Source organism: Pleurodeles waltl, chromosome 4_2 (genome assembly GCF_031143425.1).
Source record: "Pleurodeles waltl isolate 20211129_DDA chromosome 4_2, aPleWal1.hap1.20221129, whole genome shotgun sequence".
NCBI lineage: Eukaryota > Metazoa > Chordata > Amphibia > Caudata > Salamandridae > Pleurodeles > Pleurodeles waltl.
The window spans coordinates 743,324,606-743,348,133 of NC_090443.1; the positions used below are offsets into that span (position 1 = coordinate 743,324,606).

Below are 23,528 nucleotides of genomic sequence, written 5' to 3' on the forward strand. Positions count from 1 at the left end.
CCTTATGTGGTGGCACAAGAGCAAGTAGAGAGAGATTTTGAGATCAATGCTAAGCAGCAGTCTTGAAATGGGTGAACAAGCAAGGACAGCAGAATATTTAAGTTTATGTCCTTTGTCAAGTTTGATTTTGCTAACTGTGTAGGAGGCTGGCTCAGTATATGTGTACACTTATTTCCTACATAGCACCCTCCCAAACAAAAAAGGATAAGAATAACCTTGCCCAGTTGAGTCTACACTGTTTAAGTGGAAATATCTGGAAAGTCCATCTGAGTTGGCATGGTTACTCCCAGGTGTATGTTCCACTGAAAAGTACATCTCTTGCAGGTAAATTGGAGTCTGAGTAGTAGGAGCAACCCGAACCACAAAGGTTTGGATTTTGCTATGTAAAGGTTGAACCTGGCCTCCACTTACCAGGAAGCCCAAGTAAACAATTTTGCACTGCCCTGTCTGCCACTTGCTGGCCTTGATAGTGAGGCCTTCCTTTTTCAAGGCCTCAAGTACATTCTTGAGGTGGACCAGGTGATCCTGTGGGGTGGAACTAAAGAGAGAAATATCGTCTAGATATATTGCACTAAGGTCTCCCTAGCCTTGCAGAACTTGATTCACCAACCTCTAAAATGTGGCAGGTGCATTCATCAATCCAAAGGGCGTCACAGTGAACTCGAAGTGCCCACCGGGTGATGAGAATGCAGTTTTGGGTTAAGCAGCACCTGTTAACCGGACCTATAATCTGGTCAAATGTGCGGAGATTCTTGGCTTAAGCTACAGTATCAACAAGTTCATCTGCCCTGGGAAAAGGATGGGCATCACTCTTAGTGACTGCACCGAGACCTCTGTAGCCTACACAGAACCTCATTTCTTTCTTTCCACCCTGGGAATGAAGTTTGGGTACAAGGACTATAGGACTGCCCAAGGGCTGTCTGAAGGCTTAATAACCCCCACCTCTAGCATCTTGGAGACTTCTGCTCTGGTGCAATCTCTAACATGGTCAGGTCGCCTGTAGATTTTAATCTTAACAGGTAGACTGTCACCTGTGTCCACATCATGGGCACACCAGATAGTCTGACTGGATGTCAGAGAAAAGAGTACTGGGAACTGACAGAGTACCTGTCTGCAATGAGTTTGTTGATGGCCAGTGAGGCTGTCAGCAAAGACTACTCCATCCACTGAACCATCAACAGGGTTGTGTGAGAGGAGATCAGGAAGAGAGTCACTCTTCATCCTGTCCCGCATCAGTGGCGATGAGCAAGCTCATGTCAGCCCTGTCAAATTAAGGCTTTAAGTGGTTCACATGAAGCACCCTATGGTGGCTTCTTGGAGTACCCAGGTCCACCAAGTAGGTAACCTCACCTTTCTTCTCTACAATTGTATGGGGGCCACTCCACTTGTCTTGGAGTGTTCCCATTCCTCCTTCACAAGACAAAGAGGACCCCTAACTGGATGCCCAAACAGAAGATAAAATGGATCGTAGCCCACTCCATTCTCCGGAACCTCTCTGTAGGCAAATCAAAGGTAAGTAGAGAGTTCCACAATCATGCCTTTGAGGGTTTTGCTGAATCTCTCAACTAACCTGTTTCCTTGTGGATGATAGGGGGTGGTGAATTTATAGGTTATAGTACACTCCTTCCACATTGCTTTCAGGTAGCCAGACAGGGAGTCTGCTCCTCTGTCTGACACCACCTCTTTAGGAAAACCCAACATAGAAAAGATTCCTAAGAGAACCTTGGCGACTGCAAGAGCAGTAGTGGTCCTAAGGGGAATAGCTTCTGGGTACCTGGTGGTGTGGTCCACCACCACCAGAATAAGTATGTTCCCAGAGGCTGTAGGAGGGTCTAAGGGACCAACAATGTCAATCCCTACTCTCTCAAAGGGAACCCCTACCACTGGGAGTGGTATTGCGGGTGCCTTTTTAGTGCTACCTGATTTGCCACTGGCTTGGCAGGGGACACAGGAATGGCAAAAACCCTTTGAGTCTTCAGACATGTAAGGCCAGTGAAAGTGTGGAACAAGTCTGTCACAAGTCTTGCTTTGCCTATGATGTCCTGGAAGGGGTGTGCCATGTGCCAGAGTCAATAGAAACTGCCAAAATGTCAGAGGAACAACCAATCTCCTGGTAGTACCAGGCTTGGGGTCTCTACCCTCAGAATATAGGAGACCATCTTGTCAGTAAATCCTATGGGATCCACTGACATCCCTTGCCTCTTCTGCAGCAACCTGCTGCCCGAGGCTTTCAAGAGAGGAGCAGGATTTCTGCTCCAAACTCAATCCCTCTCTGGAAAGTTCCCCTGCTCCCAAAAACTCTATTGTGTCAGGCCCGAGCTCCTCTAGGGCAGTTCCTGAGGAGACGGATCCTTACTTGAAGTCTTGGGGGAGGATAACTTCTTACCCTTACTACCTCTCTTCTTGGGAGCTGCCTGGGCCATTGTTCCAGGCTCCAATGCTCCTCCTGCTTCCTGAATCTTGAACGGTGCTCTAATTGCCACAAATACACTTTCAGCGATGCCAAGCATGGCTGCATGGGCTTGCAACTCCACTTCAGCCCATGCTGAAGTTTCCAAATCATTGCTCATAAGACACTCTCTACGGGAATGGATGAGGGTACTACAACTTTTTAGGGCCAGTTAATCCCTCTCCTGAAAATAACCACTGCCATGGGGTGGCACTTAGTTATGTTGTCTGCGCTGGTGAGGATTTCTTCAGGTGATACCAGTTTTTCAGTCACCATAGAGACACTTGCATTGGTGCCACTTTAGGCTTCAGCCACAATACCATTAATGAGGGGGGTGCTGCCTGTATTTGCTCATATTAGGAGGCAAGACAGCCAAAGTGGCACCCTCTGATACCAGGACACTCAGTGGTTTATCTGACTAAGCCAGAGTCCATTGCAGTACTCAAGGTGCACTCAGTTACACCCTTGGTTGTGGTACTACTACTAGTGCTATGGCTAGGGGCACTAGGGGGAGTAGTAGTAGTGCTGGTGCTTTTCTTAGGACAACTGGGATCACATGTCCTATGGCATTGTGCTTTATATGCAAAGGACAAAGGATTCGTTCCAGAGGAAGGGGAGGATTAGGACCCACCCCCAGAAGAAGAAGTTTGTGGACTTGAAGAAGACTCCTTTTTATCTTTAGGTTTCTCACCATCCTTTCTTCTGGTCATCCCCACTATGAGTTTTCTTACTCACCCTGGTACAGACCCATTTGTCTGCCTTCTTTCCCACTTCTTGGGGAGAGGTCAGCTCAGAGTCCACCAGGAACTGGTGCAGTTTGTCAGCGACATATTTATTAAGGATGTGCTATTTCATGATCAGCTTGTACAGCCCTTCATAGTCATGTACATTACTGCCAATAACCAGCCTTCCAGAGCCTTAACTACACAGTCTACAAAATCAACCCAATCTTGAGAGGGCTCTTTCTGAGTTTCTCTGAATGTAATCCTTTATTCCCCAGTAGTAAGCCCAAACCCATCAATTAGTGCCTCTTTCAAAACCTGATAGTTGTCTGCACCCTCTTCCCTGACTGCCAAAAGTTTGCCTCTACCTTTGTCTGCAAAGTAGAGCCACAGGATAGCTGTCCACTGCCTCTGGCGGACCTTTTGGACTTTATACACCCTCCCCAGAGCAATTACCCACTTGTGGATATCATCCCCAGATTTGAAAGGGGGACTTATCCTGCTGAGATTCCTAGAGTCAAAGTGTTCCTCCCTGACACTGGAGTCCCTAGTGCTGCCACGACAGGGAAGGGTCCTAACTCTGAATTCTTCCTTTCTCAAGCCACCTCCAGGACTTTCCTTTCTAGGGCCAGCTGCCCCTTTTCAGCTTGAGCTTTGCCTTCTCAAGTCTGAGCAAGGTGTACCCCCTAAAGCTAACTCCTGAGTTATTAGAATGGGTGAACTCAGAAGGAGGATGCTTAGGAAAGTGAGGATGAAGATGAGGAGGCTCTATTCCTCTTGGTAACCCTTTTTATCAACCCACGGGGAGAAAAAGTGGACCTACATGTGTGACCCCCGTATTATCAGAATCTCCCTCTACAGGTATCCTCAAGGATCTATTATGAGTCCTCTTGGACATGTTCAGGGTGAGAGCCTAAAGCACTGGGTAATCCATTCTCCAACTCTGGTGGGTCTCCCCCCCACCCCCCCTGCTCTACCTGCCCTTCAGGATCCTGGAAGTCATACTGGATGAGCATCTCTAGGAGATGAGGTTTACTAGGGTCCTAGGTTCCTGGAACTTAAGGCCACTATACCTAGACTCCTGAGTCTGTTCAGCTTCATCAACTGAAGACATGGTGCTAGTGTAGTGTAAGTGTATCTACAACTACCCCAGTGTTCTAAACTTTCCAAAAAGGGCTATGCTAGACCCTTAACAACGCAGTCTAAAAATTCACAAAGTACAGTATGCATCCAAGTCAGTAGTGCCTTCCTGCGAAAACTCACTTATGATCAAGTGGTAAAGCAAGTCGTTATCCCAACCGCCAAAGTATGAGGCTGGCTCAGTATATGTGTACACCTATAGGTGAGGCACTTTGTACTGAGTCGAGGCAACACTTAGTGACAGTGTAAGTGGTTCAAGATAACCAGAGCTCTCAAAGGGTAGCTGTGGGGAGCACCTAAGACTTATCGGGGAGGGTGTAAAGCAACCACCAACAGCTCCCAGGCAAAAACCACATAGGTCAGTCAGTGATTTATACATCAGAAGGAACCACACCAGTGTTAGAAAAATAATGTATCATTTATTAAAACACAGGTACTAAATTAACTTTGGTATATCTTCTAACGGAGATATACACACACAAAATAATACTTAGAAACAGTTAAGTAAAGGCATAAAATACCATGGGTCCCTATGGGTGGGGGACAAACCATATACTTAAAAAAGTAGGAATTAACCTTGACACATCCATAGGAATTGTTGTATGAATCACAAAATCAATCCCTTTGTCAGCTTCTGCACAGAGGACGGACACCAACTTGTCAGTTGACGGATGTGTCAAGGTTAATTCCCAATAACAGATAAATATCAAAAATATTGATTATTGTAGATAAGTATATTTGGAATCAATGGGGAATCATTGATTGTGAATTGGAAACAAAAAGCTTTAGTATTTGGTGTTTTGAGGGTGCTACCTAAAAAGCATGACTTTTGTCCTGATGATGACCAATTAATGAAGTTCTATATATATATATATATATATATATATATATATATATATATACATACACACACACACACACACACACACACACACACACACAGAATGGTAATTCAATTATTTATTGACTGTGAAAAAAGAAGAGAACAACGTGTTTCGACCATTACGGTCTTTGTCAAGTTCAAACAGTTCATGATTCCATTCCCATTCTATTTATAGCCAAATACATTTGTACTCAAGCAATGCAAACTGGGACTCGTAGTGTTAACTAAGCAAAGGAGGAAAGGAAAAGCGAACAGTGCCCAACTACAAAACATTTACCAACTGAAATCAGCAAAAGAACATATATATATATTTTTCCTTCATACTATGACCTAAGTTTAATTATAATAAGAACTAAAAATTAAAAATTAAATACTTCTGCTATCACATGCAATGTTGACTCATTATCCACATCAAATTATCATTACTCGAAACCTTTACATATAAATCTAAGTCCCCTAAAATTATGTTAAATTAGGTGTTAGGCGTCTGTGAATAGCCTTCCAGTCACAGATGGACTTCTTGTTCATTTTTGCACAGCACGGACACCATACAGAGTCCTATTTGGGGCCAGGAAACCATAAACGGACACTGTGGGCGTCATTGACACATGATGAGGTTTAAACCTCATAATTTTAGGTGGTGACACTTTCTGCACACATGAGAACTATACAGCATTTTCAAAGTTCAAACAGAAAATGAACTGTGAACACTACACATACCATGAGTCAAAGTGAACATAACCATGACAACCTCAGTCTAATGATATTACAGTCCGTATGCCCATATAAATCCGTGTCTGGGCAACCCCTTCCTCTTCTTCACTGTAGTAAGTTAAGTTCAAGTGGCCTCAATCAATTTTGGAATCAGATCCCTGAGGCCGCGCGGGTCCTCCTCTGCTGTAGGGTGACGCTGTACGCAGAAGGTCTCCAGAAATCCCTCATCTACCATTTTTATACTCGGGAAGAAGCAGGAAGCGTTCACCAATCACCGGGAGCCAATAGCAAACATTTTAGGGAAAAATCTCTGTCAGGATTGATAGGATTCAATAAGCTCCAGATCCCTGGAAAGAAAGGAACTGATGTCACTGTCTCGCAGATACAGTGACTCCAACGTCGTATCAGGAGTGGGACAGGCCCGACGTGGAACTGCACAACGTTACAACGTGTGAGAGAACTGCTACAAACATTTCCAGAACCATTCTGGCGCCTGGGGAAATTCACAAAGTGAGGGGATCTGTGATTAGAATTCTCTATCAGAAGTATATGATCAGTCACAAAATATATTCTTGATAAATATTTTAAGACTATAATGGTGATCTTTCCACTGCTTTCATAAGGCAACTTAAGGTAAAATCACTTTTAATTTTGAAGCACACCATCATAAAGTAAAATACTGGAAAATCTGTTTCTGTTTTCTGCGGTTCATACCACGTTTTAATCCTATATCTGCATAAATTCCATGGTGGTATGGTTCACTTTGGCACCCTAGGTACCCAGACCCTGTGGCCTCATGGCACTACTGATTGGTACCTTTATTAATATTTGAGTAAGTTTTTAAATAAGTTAAAATTATTTACCTTGACATGAGCTGTATGCAGTTTATGGCAACAGCTGTCCAAGCCTACAATGGCAGACCTATATCTTTGGTTTTAAAATCACTCTGGTTAGAATGCTGCACTGCCGTCCATATCGGAGGTGCATGACAGTGGTGTAATTTTTTGCACTACTGAATTTTGGCTTTAGAAAAAAAGTTATCTGCAATTAACCATTAGTTACCACATTTAATGTTCAGGGCACAGATGATGGAAGGTGTTTTGACCATGTCCAATGTGAAGGTATACCAGTAAACGCAGTCCCATAAATGTACAGAAAAAAATCTAGGGAGACTAAGAGAAGAGATTTTTTTCACAACAGTTTCCGGTTCATTACTAGAAGTGGTCAAAGTGTTTTTTTAAAAGGTTACATAATATTCACAAAGGTAACCCAAATCATAATGAGAGAGAGAAATTACTAACTTGTAGTACTCAGCAGCCATTTCAAATTCACCAAGAAATATAAAGGCATTTCCAAGGTTGCTGTACGCTCTTCTTTCAGCTGCTCGATCACCAAATTCTTTGGCTATCAGGAGACGCTGAAACAACAGAAATGATTACAACAATCTTCTTGTACACAACATAAACTGATACAAGTAAAAAAATAAAATCTAGTCTAAAGGTTATATGACGGTAGAAACTATTCAACCGCACAGTAAAGTACAACTTGAACTCCTTTCAATCACACCAACCATACATAACAAGTAAATTATTGAGGCCCAAGGTGCTGTAAGGTGTTGTGTTCCCAAGCCCTATAGTCACCACCTGAGATGGACTCTATGTTCATCATGCTGCTGTTCCTTTACAACCACCAACTAGTGGGCCCTTTGAACAGCGCCAAAGTTCTGAATAGATTTCTAAGAATATGAAAGGTACTTCATTTTAGTTCCCTAATATGCTCGTTGTCAGAATTTTCAACAAACAGCTCTTCAACTGAAACAATAAAAGTATCTTCTATATTAAAAAAGAAGTAAATACAAAGTCTGAAAACATTGACTAAAATAACAAAAATGTGACATTTCCTTCCGGCTCATCAGAAGTAGCCCTAGCATTAGGATACCAGAAAGCTTCAGTAAGCTTAACATTATTATTCGTCAGAATAAATGTGTTTATTTTGACAGGTGTGGAGCTATGCAAAATGGAGGGGAGTGATGTTAGGGTAAAAATAAGGATACTATCAAAGACTGGTTGCAAGGGAAGCCTTGTTCTGAAAGTAGAAGTGGCATGTTATTACTTCGTAATTTAATGCTCTTTATTGAGGGGTATGTCTTCAGCTCTTTCTTACATTGGAGTAGGTTGAAGGCAGTCCTGATGTACACGGGGATGTCGTTTCAGATCCAGGATGCCTAGATGGAAGTCTGTTGCCTTACGCTTTGCTAAAACTGAAGACAATGCAACTTTTATCATGTTTCATTAAAAAAAAATAACTCTTTAGATAACCAGTCGTGACTCTTGCCATTTACTTATCTGGTTTTATGACATACTGGAAGCAATACAATAATAGAAGGATAAGCTTAGGAGCTCACCAGCCACAGCGGTACTCAAGTAAAAGGTATTAGAAAATAGGCAAGCCACTGAGTTACTTAGAGACTTTGGATTAACAATACAAATAACCAACAATGCACAGAAGACCACCTCAGAACAAGATTCTTGTGAAGAGGAGCACTCTTGTGATCCTGGTAGGCTGGGGAGTGAAGATGCTCCAGTCTGTGGGAAAATATGGGTATGTAGTATTTTTAACTTCACTGGAGGCAAAGCAATTGTTAACTGCGCAGTGATAGGCAAATTGCACAGAATCTCATTGATTCAGGCTTGTTAAAACGCCCTTGGTTACAACATGTGTTGAATAGAAGGCTAACATCTAAAACAACCCTCAAAGAGAAAGGAAACAAACGTAGTACTGGAAAATCTAAGTTATAAGTCAAAGAAATAAATTACACATTTTTCAAAGCTATTACACTGGAACGTGTATTCGATGTACAATTATGGCAAAGTTGGAGGCAACCAGTAGCTCAAGAAAAGTTCCCATTTACAATAACGTTCATATTGTGACATGTTAACAGTCTTGAAAAAAGGGCAATGGTGCACTGCTGATTCACTTGGGATGTAAGTAAAAAGTGTAATCAAGATGTGGGGCAGACACTGGAAAAACTGGGCGACCGAGCGTTGCATATACTCGCTAGAAACCAATGCATTTATTTTACCTGTTAGATACTTTCTGGTATCCTCTACAAAGTAGTAACTATTCCTATATGTGACTGGATGGACTTAGGCTTACAAGAACAGCTTCATTTTCTTTGTGAAATATAATATAGAACGACAAGTACATTTACCACATGACAAAACACGTTTTACTACAAAGTTCTACAACATTTTTGAATTAGCCAAAAAACACATCAATATGCTTGAATTCATGGAAATGGAAGGAAACAGAATGACCAGGTCCTTTTATTCCAAAGAAATGCCATTATTCCCCGATTATGTACCTGCTCATGGGAAATTACTGCTTTTCTGAAGTTTCCGAGAAGGTAGTGAGTATTCCCCAAATTTCCATAAGCGCGTCCCTGAGCTGCTCGATCACCCAGATCTGTTACCATTGACAAATTTTCCCTGTATGACAAAGAAAATCAAATTAGACAGTGTCAATTCTATCAAGCTTACTATAAACTGTACACCAAACATCACAATATTTCCAGTAAAGTTAGTAGTAAGCAAGCATGAAGCTTAAGAATTTCTCTTGAAGACAATCTGTGAACATCTGATGATGTAGTACAATTACAGTACGATATGCAACATTAAGGAAATAAAGTACTAATCTATAGATTTTGTAATCTGAAATTACAAGATAGCCAAAACATTGTTTCTTACTTTCAAATGGAGAGCCAACATTCATGCTGTACCAGTGAAGTGAAGAGGCAGTCTGGACTATAGATAAAGGCCAGTTTCTATAAAAATCTAGTTAGAGGAGTGTACAAGCATGTCACACGCACCATAACCGCTACACTGGGCCAACAGAGCTTTTGGAAAATAGCCCTCTCTGAAGGGTCACCCCAAATGTTTTGCCTTCCTCCTCCTCTTTTTCTGACCTCATTTTTGTTGGCCTTAGGACTCTGGCCACTTTCCCACTGCTAACCAGAGCTAAAGTGCATGTGCTCTCTCCCTAAAACATGGAGACATTGGCTCATACCCAACTGGTATATTTATTTACTTGTAAGTCCCTAGAAAAGTGCACTACATGTCCCGAGGGCCTGTAAATTAAATGCAGCTGGTGGGCCTGCATCACTGATTGTGCCATCCATATAAGTAGCCCCTTAACTATGTCTTAGGCTTGCCATTGCAAGACCTGTGTGTGCAGTTTCACTGCCACTTGGACTTGGCATTTAAAACTACTTGCCAAGCATTAAACTCCCCTTTTATTACATACAAGTCAGCTCTAAGGTTGGCTCTAGGTGGCCCACAGGGCAGGGTGCTATGTGAGTAAAAGGCAGGGCATGTACTTGTAAGTTTTACATTTCCTGGTAGTGAAAAACTCTCAAAGTCGTTTTTCACTATTGTCAACGCCTGCTCCTCTCATAGACCAGCATTGAAAAGTCCCTTAAATAGTTTTAAGTGGTTATTTCTGATCTGAAAGGAGTAGCCTTGTCATGTTTGGTATGGTTGGAATGGAAGTTGGATTTTACATTCATGTTTTAGGAATGCCACTTTTGGAAAGTAGGCATTTCTCAGCACTTACTTCTGTCTGTGCCTTACAGACAGTCTGCATACTGACGGGTCTTCCTGGGCAGGAAGGATGCAGGGGCTCACACTTCAAAGGCCAGTTGACGGCCCTCACACAAAGGATTGATAATCTCCCACAGGGCTTCTGGTAGACAGGGCTGGCTTGAAAAGGAACCTGTGCACTTCAAAACCACTCGTTGAAGTTTTTCTCCACTTCAAAGGCACATTTGGGTATATATACTGGGTATGTGACCCCCATATAATCAAACACTTCTGGACCTACAACTGGACTCTGTCAGAGGGACTGCCATGCTGCACAAAGGAATCATCTGGACTGCTGTTTTGCAGGAAGGACTGTTGAACTGCTTGTTGCCCTGCAGCCTGCTGGAAAAACTCTGCCTTCCCCCAAAAGTGCTCTACAAGGGCTTAGACTCAGCTTGCCTCCTGTTCTGAAGTCTTAGGGCCATCAAAGACATCACCAAAGAGAAGAAACTCCAGCGTGCTGGAAAATCGATGCAACGTCTGCAAAATTCGAAAAAGCTCCTGCCTCGCGGCTGAAAAATTGCCGCATCGCCTGCCAGATCGATGCAGAGCCTGTTGCCTCTTCACAACACATTCTTGATTTTTCACGCATTGTCCCGGGGCTCGAAAAAATATCCCCGCAATGCAGTGAGGAACAAAGCCTGTGCCCCAGGAAATTGACGCATCACCTTGCTGCATGGAAAGAATTGACGCATCACCTTGCTGCGTGGAAAGAAACAACGCACATCACCTTCGCCGCCCTGAAAAAAGCAACGCATCGCTTCACTTTCCGACACATCTCCTCCTTTGCCGCCCTTGGAGTCGTTATTTCTTATGCATCCCAGTGTCTGTGTATTAGAAGGATACAACCACTGGTTCTTAAGAATTGAGACTCATCTTAACGTTTAAAAAGTGATATCATGACTTATGCATATTGAATTTATGTCATTTTGGTCATATTGTATTCACATAAATATTGTCTATTTTCCTAAACTGGTGTGGAGTACTTTCTGGGATCTTTTCACTGTGTTACTGTACCAGTTATTGCACAAATACTTTACACATTGCCTTCTAAGTTAAGCCTGCCTGCTCTGTGCCAAACCGCCAGAGGGTGAGCACAGGATAATTTAGGTTCTGTTGTGACTTACCCAGACCAGGATTGTGGTTCCTACTTGGACAGGGTGCATAATACCTCTGCCAACTAGAGACCCAATTCCTAAAAAGTGCCCTGGGAGTTTTAAGGGTGCTTCAGGACAGCAATTCTCTGCAATGAACTAGGGCAGCATAATCGGGGTCAGAGGGATGTGGTTAAAGAACAGCACTTCCAGACTCACAGATGGGAACAGTGTTCTTTGAACATAAATTTTCCAATACTGAATTTTAAGATTCTTAAGGTGTCCAACTTCCATTCACCCCTTCTTTCTTATGTACTGAGTCTCCATCTTTCTCCTTTCCAACCATTAGTAAACAGGCAAGGAGAGCATATGAACAATTTGGTTACTTGGGCAAAAGTGTAAGAAACCGGGTCTCTTGATAACACAGTATGCACCCCTTCTGCTGCAAGTCAGAGTTCAATTCTGAACAAAGGCTGGTAGGGTTTCAGAGGACGCCTCTAAGGTGCCCTATGGGTGCATGTATTGATAAATCAAACACTGGCTTCAGTGCGGGTTCACCAATACGAGATGTTTGATACCAGACATCCCTATCTTCAGTGAAGCTATCATGTAGCTGGGGAACTGGTATTGACCAGTGTCCAGCACATGCATTTAAAATGGCTTCCCTGGTCACTTACTGTGTCTGAGAATAGGGAAGGCCATAGTAGGGGCATAATTGCTCATGCAAATATGCCCTCACATGTGATATAATGCACCCCGGCTTAGGGCTGCAAGGCCCGCTAGAGGGGGTGACTTACATATATCGCATGCAATTTTAGGGGACAGGGCGCACAGGCTGTGCCATGTCGTGTTTTCACTTTTCTCTGGATCAAGACAAGCAGCCTGCAATGGCAATCTGTCAAATGCTTGGTGAGGGGTCCCTTAGCGTGGCACAATTCATGCTGCAGCCCTTAGGGACCCTCCTTAGTACCCCAGGCCATAGGTTATAGGGGTACCATTTACTAGGGACTTAGAGGGTGCAAAAGGATTTTGCCAATTGAGGAAAAAACTATGCAGTTTTGGGAAGGAGCACTGGCACGGGGGACCTGGTTAGCAGGAATCCAGTGCACTTTCAGTCAAAATCACATGTGCCAGGCAAAAAGTGGGGGATAACCATGTCAAAAAGAGGCACTTTCCTACAGAGGAGCTCTGCCAATGACCCAGCTTCTTCACCAAATGCAATAACAGAGCCATATCAGGGACCGCCTTACGTCTAAATGTGTACCCCAATCTTTTCCATGCTCTTTAGAGGTAGGACTAAATAATAAACCTCAAAATAAACTTGTCAGGAAGGAACATGGTGAATGGAGAGGCATGTAGATGTAAACAATTTGGTCAAAGATAGGGTAAAACCTAAGCATGCCTAAAAGCTGGGCCAAAGCAGGCCCATTTTCTCAGAAAAGCACCAAGTGGCAAGAGCACCCCAGCACCTTGTTTACAATGACTTGGTTCTCTTCTTGTGTGAAACGGGGTTATTCCCGATATGCAGAAAAATAAAAAACAGAAAACAAATACAGAGTACCAACAACTCTGAGTACCAATCTAGCACAGTAAGAGGATGTCTCTCTTATTTTTCTGAAGTTCTCAACATTACCAGCACCAAAGAAAGCTGAAATTCCTTCAGTTCAATCCAAAACAGATAGGCTTCCCCAGAAGGGGGAAGTGCATGATTCAAAAACAATGGACTCTTCATGTTGGCTGAACAAGATCCCAACCTGGGGGAAGGCTGCGACCTGATATTGCTTGTGACACCTAATGGGTGCCAGGATTCCCTAACTGAGTGCAGGGAGTCGGTCAGCAAGTTTTTCTCTGACAGCAGTTTGCCAGTCAGTGGCCGCTGGTGCAGTGCTGTGTACGACATTGGTCTACATCAGATCAGGAGGTACAAATTCTGGAACAAAAGGGGAAGCTTCACGTTTAGGACACTAAGCAGAATAGCTTGACACCTGGCAACGTTTTGGAATTGCAGGGTTCTGCCCGGTTTAATCAGTCTACACACCAGCTCACTTTTGTTGTTTCTGGCCTATCAGTTCCCCAGAGGTAATATTATACAGGCTACAATTAGGACTACTATCTTTAGCTGCACTGTGTTGATCCACCACTGGTTAGCATTATTAAGAAACATTATTGGTATTATTAAAAGCCAGCTTTGGTTATTTCAGTTCACAATATTCATTAATATGCAATACTGTTTTGCGTAGACCTGCAAAGTTGCCTCAGTGTATACTTATGCTTTGACGATTCCAAGGAAGATGTCATCCTTTCTCCAACCAGCTTGGTTCCTGCATGAAGAAAACTACTGCCCATTTCATTTTCTCATCCCTATTGCCCCTTTCCCCTGGGGTCTGGTCTAGTGACCTGTGGCTAAGTCAAAGCATAGTGTTAATGTTGAGGAAGAGGAGTCGATCATCTTCGAAATTAGACAGTATCCCTACATTGTCCTGACAGGGTGGTCACTCCCCTGTCCTTCGTGCAGTTTCCCATCTGAGCGGAAACTGTGGGTTCCTGAACTGGTGCCCTTCAAAGTAGTCTGGTGGCACTCAGAGGCCACTCCATCCCGAGGACACCTAATACACAGCGGGAGGTGGTAAGATCTGTACCTAATCCTTTGTTTTGCCTTCCTCTGCCTGAGCCAAGCTTACCAGCAGGAGGGCAGAACAGTGTCTTGGGTTAACAGCAGCGTGGGCTGGCAGCCAGACCCCATTAGGCTACGCAGGCAGAACTGGAAGATCCTCTAAAGAACCCGAAGAGTACAGAGGATCATGCAACTGGTGCTGGAATCGGAGTAAATGCATGATTCCAACATCTTTGATACCAAACATACCTAGGTTCAGAGAAACCATTATGTTGTTGGACCACTCGTGTTGACCAGTGTCCACTAGATACCTTAAGATGGTTTCCCCACACTTACAAAGCTCAGGGAAAGGGGTCTGGGGGTTTGTAGAGGGTAGTATGCTCATGCAAGGGTACCCTTACACTTAGGGACATGCACCCTGCCCTTGGGCTGAAGGGCCTACCAGAGGGGTGACTTACAGTGTCTAAGTGCAGTAACCAGGATATAAGGCAAGCCTTAGATCTGAGGTGAACCAGTTAGCCAATTGTGGGATATAAAGGTTTACCAGAAACAAAATTTGGAGGGGGGGGGGGGGGTTGTTTAGCCCTGGCACTGGGGTCCTGGCTAGAAGGATCCCAGTGCACTACAGTCCAAAACATATTGACACCCAGATAAAAGTGGGGGGGGGGGGGGGGGGGAGGAGGAGGGGGGGGGGGGGGGGGGGGGTTGCAGGCTTATGAGTCCTTACCAGCAGGTAAGCAGCACTGAAAAGTGTTGGTTCCAAGCTGAACTAATGGTTATCCATCAGGACCTTGTTAAGGGCAGCAGCATCTCTTTTACAGTCATTGCAAACTGGAGAATTTAAGTAAGCAAGTTGGATTTGACCTGTGCTACTGACAAGGGAAGCTCTACAATTTCAAACATCTTATGAGATTGCACCCTACCAGACAGCGCAGCTCTCTAGGTATGCGAAATACATATTGGGAAGTTTCAGAATGTTGACCTGGGAGTGCACTCTGTCCGCTGCTTGCCATTAGCTTTCTAACTCACATTTTCTTGCTTTTCATTTATTGGCTGAGATGTCTCCAGGTTCCCTTCCTCCCTCCCATGCCAAAGCTGTATTTACAGTATCCTTCCCAGAGTGCCCTTTCTGTAAACAGGCTTGTAAATCTGGTTATCTCGTCACATTTGCTGTACATTCAAAGACAGAGGTGAAACATCAAGCTGCGTCTTCCAGAGAGCTTGTGACTTATAAGAAAGAGGAATGCAGAGCCCATTCTCCATTTACGAGGCTGTACATCATGTAACACGCGGGTGACAGATTTATTTATTTATGTTTTTTTAAAGACCCTGAGAGAGGAGTGACTTGCCCAGAATCACAGTGTTACAGCGGTGACCCCATCTCTGCTTTTCGGTCTAAGGTTTTCATGTGGGTACGTGGTACGGAGGAAGGTGCTGTAAGCGGTCTGGACGATGGCATTCACCTGCTTTAAAGATGGTGCAGATAGGCCATTGGGAGCCAGTTGACCATTTTGCAAGTCATCAGTGTGTCAGCCCTGATACTGACTTGGACTTTGTGGAAGTAATCCAATCTCAACACCACCAAGGAGCAGGTCAATTCAATGTAATGCAGTGACTGCAGCAAAAGGAGGACCTTTAGTACCAACATTTGGTAGAAATTGGTGTTGACTACCACAGTGATTTTCTAACCTAAAGATAGTTTTTTGACAATCGATCCTTCTTAGTTCTTCAGCACTTTAGCTTAAGTCGGAGTGCCTCCTACTTCCTCAGTTCAAATGATGTACACAGTCACTTCGTCTCAGTTTCTTTCAGGCAGAGTAAGCTCTGTATGTGTTTACTAACATCCTTTGCTACCCAGTGTATTCACAGAAAATATGTCACGACGTGCAATAAAAGAACAAAAACGGACAAAAGAACTTAATAATGAGCTTTTTTATAGCGCTTCACATTGCAATTCAGCATTCTATACCACAGGTGCTAATATTACTGATGTTAATGATAATCAATTTAGAGACCTTGCAAGGATGGAAAGCTGAATTGGCCCTGGCCCTCTTCGAACTTGTCACTCAGAGATCACAGCACTTTAGCAGCGAGTGTTATCTCACTCCGTCACCTTGTCATCTTTAGGGACACAACAAATCTGTTTGCGCAAAGCCAGAGCTCGAGCAGCCTCCCTGTGCAATTATATAAAAATATTTGACAAAAAGCCACTGCTTCTTCCAGGGTGCGGTGGGGGTGAAATCCAAGAGCATGAGTACTGCGGGTCTAGCCTTGTGCCGGGCTGCCTCGACCTGGTGTAGTTTCAGGTGACCCCTTGTCAGTCTCTCCATCATCATTTCTCTAACTGTACTCTTCCCTCGCTACATGTGCCCTCTCTCACAGTTACACCAAGCTACTTAACGCCTTTGGTGCCTTGGACGTAATGGTTACGTCCTCGGCAGCACCACTCGGATGTTGAGGACGTAACCGTTACATCCTGCACCAGGCGCTCCCCCCATAAGCCTCCTCCAACCACCCCACCACACTTCAACCCCCAGGCCAGGGATGGAAGGGGAATAGCTTCCCCTTCCTCCCCTGAACTCCCCCTTCTCCAAGTGACGTCTAATGACATCAGGGCGCTGACCCCACCCCCATAGCTTATTGGAAGAGGTATGCTTGACTAGACACAGAGTACTTTTTTTTTTCTTTTAACATGTGGGGAGCGTACCACTAGACACCGGGAAATTTATTTTAGGCCATTTCTGACCCCTTTGAGGGCAGATCGGCCTGTTTTAATTAGGCCAATCTGGAAGAAACCACTAGGCACCAGGGATTTATTTTATTTTTATTTATTTTTTTACAGATGGGGAGCGACCCCTTGGGCAAGGGTCGTTCCCTGGGAGGCAATTTTATTTTTGGCCATTTCTGCCCACCTTGGGGGCAGATCGACCTATTTTAATTAGGCTGATCTGCCTCCAAGGGGGACAGAAATCACTAGGCACCAGGGAATTTAATTTTTTTTTTTAGCCTAGCTGTGGATTTTGGCCTCTAGCTCAGCCGGCACCTAGTGAAACATACCAAACCTGTGCATTTCTTTAATTTAGATACCTAGGGAGAACTCAGGATGTGGTAACTTGTGGCGCTCTCACCAGGTTCTGTTACCCAGAATCCTTTGCAAACCTCAATATTTGGCAAAAAAACTACATTTCCTCACATTTCTGGATTCTTAGAGGAGCCACAAATGTCCTTCTACCCAGCATTCCCCCAAGTCTCCCGATAAAAATGGTACTCACTTGTGTGGGTAGGCCTAGTGCCTGTGTCACGAATAGATCACACAATGGTCAATGTTGGTCCCGACATGAAGGCAACGGTTGACCCTGGGTTGATCCATTCCTGACGCAGGCACTAGGTACAGGCATTCAAGTGGGGTAGCGTGTTTTTATCAGGACAGGTGGGGAAACCCTGTGTGGTTGGAATTTCGTGGATCCCAGCATATTCCTGTAGTTTGTGTGACAGCAATACAAGAAAAAAAAGGGTTTTATTCAACATTTCAGCTTTGCAGTGTATTCTGGGTAAGAAAACTTTGGTGCATCCACATAAGTCATACCTCTGTGGACTCGCCCGGATGTCTAGTTTCCAGAAGAACGAGTTACTTACCTTCGGTAACGACTTTTCTGGTGGATACATTAGCTACCTGTGGATTCCTCACCTCATGAATACTCCCATGGCGCCAGCATTCAACGGAAATCTTCTTACTAGTCTCTGCACGTCGACGAGGACGTCACTGTCTCGCACGCGACGCCGTCTGACGTCATACAGGCAATAAGAGGTCCTCGACGACGTGCGGACGTCAGTACCAATCATTTTTTACGTGCATGAGAACAACCAGGCAATGCAATGAAAGAACAAAGCAACATCCATTATATTGTAAAAATACACCACATTGTATGAATAACTGTAAATCTTTTTATGTACATATATATATATATATATATATATATATATAAAACTCTCTCTTTTAAAATATATACACACACCAAGTATATACATAAAGATATATACACATATACCTATATATATATAAATATATATTATATATATACATCTATTGCACCCTCAAAGACCAAGAGGAGCGCACTCAAGGATTACTTGACAAGACCATAAAGGCAACGGGGAGGCGGGTGGGACCGTGAGGAATCCACAGGTAGCTAATGTATCCACCAGAAAAGTCGTTACCGAAGGTAAGTAACTCGTTCTTCTGATGGATACAACTACCTGTGGATTCCTCACCTCATGAATAGAGTCCCAAAGCAGTACCACGCCCGGCGGTGGGTGCCTAAATGGTCAAACCAAGAAATCCTGCAGCACTGACCGTGCAAAATGGCCGTCCCTTCTAACCTCAGAATCTAAACAGTAATGTTTTGCAAAAGTGTGAAGGGACGACCAAGTTGCGGCCTTGCAGATGTCGACCACAGGAACACCTCTGGCTAAGGCCGAAGTGGCCGACTTAGCTCTGGTGGAATGAGCTCTAATGCCCTCAGGAGGATCCTTCTTTGCCAAAGAGTAACATATTTTAATGCAAAGAACAACCCACCTGGATAGTGTTCTCTTGTGGACTGCCTTTCCTCTCCTCTTGCCCACGTATCCAATAAACAGCTGATCCTCCAGCCTGAAATCCTTTGTTCTATCGATAAAGAAGCTCAATGCTCTCTTTGGGTCCAGACGGTGCAGTCTTTCTTCCTCTTTGGAAGGATGAGGCGGAGGATAGAACGTGGACAAAGTAATTGCCTGAGCCAAATGGAAGGGTGAAACAACCTTCGGGAGGAAAGCAGCCTTGGTCCTCAACACCACCTTATCCCCATAAAAAGTTGTATAAGGGGGTTTTACTGATAAGGCCTGCAACTCACTCACTCTCCTTGCTGATGTTATAGCTATCAGGAAGACTGTTTTTAAAACCAAATACCTCAAGGGGCAAGAATGCATAGGTTCAAAAGGGGACCCCATAAGGAAAGTCAGGACTAAGGACAAATCCCATTGCGGCATAACGAATGGCTTTGGAGGATATTGATTTAGAAGACCTTTCAAGAATCTGATAACAATAGGGGATTTAAATAAAGATGGTTGGTCTGGAAGACATATGAAGGCTGACAAGGCCGATAAATAACCTTTAATGGTAGCCACTGCACAACCTTTCTGCGCCAGAGATAGAGCAAAAGACAAAACGTCCGATAGATGAGCATGTAAAGGATCAATCTGCCTCTCTCCACACCACGCAACAAATTTAGACCACCTATTAGCGTAGATAGATTTAGTGGAGTGTCGCCTGGCCGCTAATATAACATCCACTACCTCAGGCGGGAGAGAGAAGGAACTCAGGTTGCCCCGTTCAATCTCCAGGCATGTAGGTGCAGACTCTGGAGGTTGGGGTGTAGAACCTGCCCCTGCGACTGTGAGAGGAGGTCTGCCCTGAAAGGGAGACGGAGCGGCGGGCACGTTGAGAGTTGGAGAAGGTCGGAGTACCACACCCTCCTTGGCCAATCCGGAGCTATTAAGATTACTAGAGCCCGGTCTTGGCGAATCTTCCTCAATACTCGAGGAATCAAGGGTATGGGAGGAAACGCGTAAAGCAACTGGCCGCACCAGGTCATTTGAAACGCGTCCCCCAACGCTTCCTGCATCGGATACTGAAGGCTGCAGAACAACGGACAATGCGCGTTCTCTCGAGTGGCGAACAGATCTACCCGAGGAAACCCCCACTTCTGGAAGATTAAACGGACTTGATCTGGATGGAGACGCCACTCGTGGTCTGCCGAGAAGTGGCGACTGAGACTGTCCGCACGCACGTTCAAGACTCCGGCCAGATGGTTTGCTATCAAGCAAATCCGATGGTCCTTTGCCCAGGACCATAGTCGAAGAGCTTCTCTGCAGAGAAGGTACGACCCCACTCCTCCCTGCTTGTTTATGTACCACATCGTGGTAGTATTGTCCGTTAGGACCTGTACCGACTGACCACGAAGGGAAGGGAGGAAGGCCTTGAGAGCCAGACGTACAGCCCGTAACTCTAACAGATTGATGTGAAACATCTGTTCCTCTGGAGACCAAAGACCTTTGATCTCCAGATCCCCCAGATGAGCTCCCCACCCTAGAGTGGAAGCATCCGTTATGACTGTGGCCACTGGTGGCGACTGCTGGAACGGCTTTCCTTGTGAAAGATTGTTGCTTGCAATCCACCACTTCAAATCCACAGCAGCATCTCTGGAGATCTTGACAGTACCCTCTAGATCCCCTCTGTGTTGAGACCACTGCCTTCGGAGGCACCACTGAAGAGCCCTCATGTGCCAGCGAGCATGCGTGACCAACAGAATGCAGGAGGCAAAAAGACCGAGCAGACGAAGGACCTTGAGGACTGGAACTACCGCTCCATTTCGAAACATTGGAACCAAATCCTGAATATCTTGAATCCGCTGAGGCGGAGGAAAGGCCCGACCCAATGTTGTATCCAGTACTGCCCCTATGAACAGGAGGCGCTGAGAGGGCTCCAGGTGAGATTTGGGCTCGTTCACCGAAAAGCCTAGGTCGAACAACAACTGGGTTGTTGACTGCAGATGACGCAACACAAGCTCCGGGGACTTGGCTTTGATCAACCAATCGTCCAAGTAAGGGAATACTGCTATCCCCTTCCTTCTGAGCTCTGCCGCAACCACCGACATCACCTTCGTGAAGACTCGAGGTGCTGAAGTAAGACCAAACGGAAGGACCGCAAACTGGTAGTGTTGCGATCCCACCACAAACCGGAGATACTTCCTGTGTGACTTGAGTATCGGGATATGAAAGTAAGCATCCTGCAAGTCGACAGACACCATCCAGTCTTCCATGTTCAACGCCAAAAGCACCTGTGCTAGGGTCAGCATCTTGAACTTTTCCTGCTTGAGGAACCAATTCAAGATCCTCAGGTCCAGAATTGGTCTCAAACGACCATCCTTCTTGGGAATCAGGAAATACCTTGAGTAAACTCCTTGACCCCTTTCCTGCTCCGGGACCAACTCCACCGCGCCCTTTAAAAGGAGGACTTCTACCTCCTGTTCTAGCAACAGGAGGTGTTCTTGTGAACAATACGAAGGGCGGGGCGGGATGAGGGGCGGAAACTCCCGAAAGGGAAGGGTGTAGCCTTTTCCCACAACACTGAGAACCCAAGTGTCCGACGTAACAGTCTCCCATTTGGTGAGAAAATGCTGTAATCTTCCCCCTACAGGAGAGGAGTGAGTGGGAAATGGTGGAAGCCTAAGGCTGCTTCCCCTGCTGCACCCCGCCAGAGGATGAGGAAGAGGCAGAGTGCTGCTGAGAGGCTCCCCTGGTGCGGACCCTACCCCTCCCCCTAAAAGATCTATAGGGATGGGAAGAGGCAGGTTGCTGATATCTTCCCCGAAAGGAAGAGGAGGAAGAGCCACGCCCAAATCCACAAAACCTCCTGAAGAATCTGGAAGAGGCCGTGGAAGAAGGAGCTTGGAGTCCCAACGACTTAGCCGTGGCCCTGCTCTCCTTAAAACGTTCCAAGGCCGAATCAGCCTTAGCCCCAAACAGTTTGTCCCCATCAAACGGGAGATCCAACAATGTGGACTGTACATCTGCCGAAAAGCCCGAGTTACGGAGCCAGGCCTGTCTCCTTTCCACCACAGTTGTGCCCATTGCTCTGGCTACCGAGTCGGTGGTATCCAGTCCCGTCTGGATAATTTGGGTCGCAGCAGCCTGGGCATCAGAGACAAGATCCAAAAGACCCTGGGGAAGCTCTGTAAACGAAGAGGAGATGTCATCCATCAGAGCATGAATATACCTCCCCAGGATACAGGTCGCATTAGTGGCTTTTAACGCCAGACTGCAGGACGAAAAAATCTTCTTCGACTGTGCCTCTAGCTTTTTTGAGTCTCTGTCCCCAGGCACCGTCGGGAAAGAACCAGGCGCTGACTTGGACGAACAGGAGGCCTGCACTACCAAGCTCTCCGGCGTAGGGTGCCTAGATAGGAAACCAGGATCAGTTGGAGCCGTCCGATACCTCCTGGCCACGGCTCTGTGAACTGCTGGGGAAGATGCCGGCCTCTTCCACACCTCTAAAACCGGATCCAGCAGAGCGTCATTAAAAGGTAACAGAGGCTCCGCCGCGGCTGAGGCCGGATGCAACACCTCCGTCAAAAGGTTTTGTTTTGCCTCCACCACCGGCAAAGGCAGGTCCAAAAAACTAGCTGCCTTCCGTACCACTGTATGAAAGGAAGCAGCTTCCTCAGTATATTCCCCCGGGGACGAAAGGTCCCACTCAGGGGAAGTGTCCAGCCCACTGGCCGACTCCAGTCCACGCAGCCCATCACCCGAGTCCTCTAGCTCTCCTTCCTCTAGGGCTCGTTGGTACTCCTGCTCTTCTAGTACCCGGAGAGCACGCCTCCTTGAATGCAGTCGTTGCTCAATCCGCGGAGTCGACAATGCCTCCGCCGAAGTCGGAGATCGGCGCCGATCTTCCGAAGCCACCGACGCCGCATCCGGCGCCACGGGTAACTTCGGCGCCGACTGAAGAGCAGCTGAAACAGATGGACCCACCGGAGTCACAGGCCGAAATCTCGACGTCGACGGGATGGAAATCCCTGGGGCCAATCCCTCCGAAGCCACCGGAGCGGCCACCGGCGCCGACACTGGCGCCGAGCCCACGTTCCCAAACGGGAGAAAGGGCATAAAGGGTGCCGGCCGAAGAGGCGCAGGATCACCCCAAGAAAAGGCCAAAGGCCCAGCCGGAGCACCCCCTGGAGCCATCTGTTGGAAGATGGCATACATCGCATTCAAGAATGCGGAACTATCGGCTCCAGGGGTGGGAAAAGCCGGATACTGGGGTGCCTGTCTCGGAGGCGACCCCGACGCCGGCCTCGGCGTCTGCGCCGGAGAAAACACTTGAGGCTCCAATACCTCAATCACCGACGCCTGTCCAGGCGAAGTTGGTGACGCCGGAGAGGGCAACGGCGTCGAAGGATGCGGCGTCACCGTGGGGCTGACCTCCCATGTCTTTCGGCGCCGATCCGGAGACCTGGAACGAGCCTCCCTTGAATGACGCCGAGATTCTCTACGGCGCCGGGAGTCTCGATGACGCCGATGTCTTGGAGAAGACTTCTTGTGATGCTTCTCCTTTGACTTGGCCATAAACAGCTTCGCCTCACGTTCTTTAAGGGCCTTCGGATTCATGTGCTGACATGAATCACAAGTCGAGACGTCGTGGTCGGAGCTCAAACACCAAAGGCAATCGGAATGAGGATCCGTCA

At 45.9% G+C, this 23,528-nt stretch overlaps 1 protein-coding gene across 2 annotated transcripts in view; it reads right to left on the bottom strand.

The window, feature by feature from the left end:
- Nucleotides 1-23,528, bottom strand: part of GPSM2 (G protein signaling modulator 2) — a 397,434-nt gene that overhangs the window by 201,996 nt on the left and 171,910 nt on the right. For both annotated transcript variants that reach the window (XM_069232396.1, XM_069232397.1), the window contains 2 exons: nt 9,273-9,396; nt 7,210-7,325 (listed from right to left, as the gene is read on the bottom strand). In XM_069232396.1, coding sequence (XP_069088497.1) covers nt 7,210-7,325; nt 9,273-9,396 — 240 coding nt within the window. The remainder of the gene's footprint in view (nt 1-7,209; nt 7,326-9,272; nt 9,397-23,528) is intronic.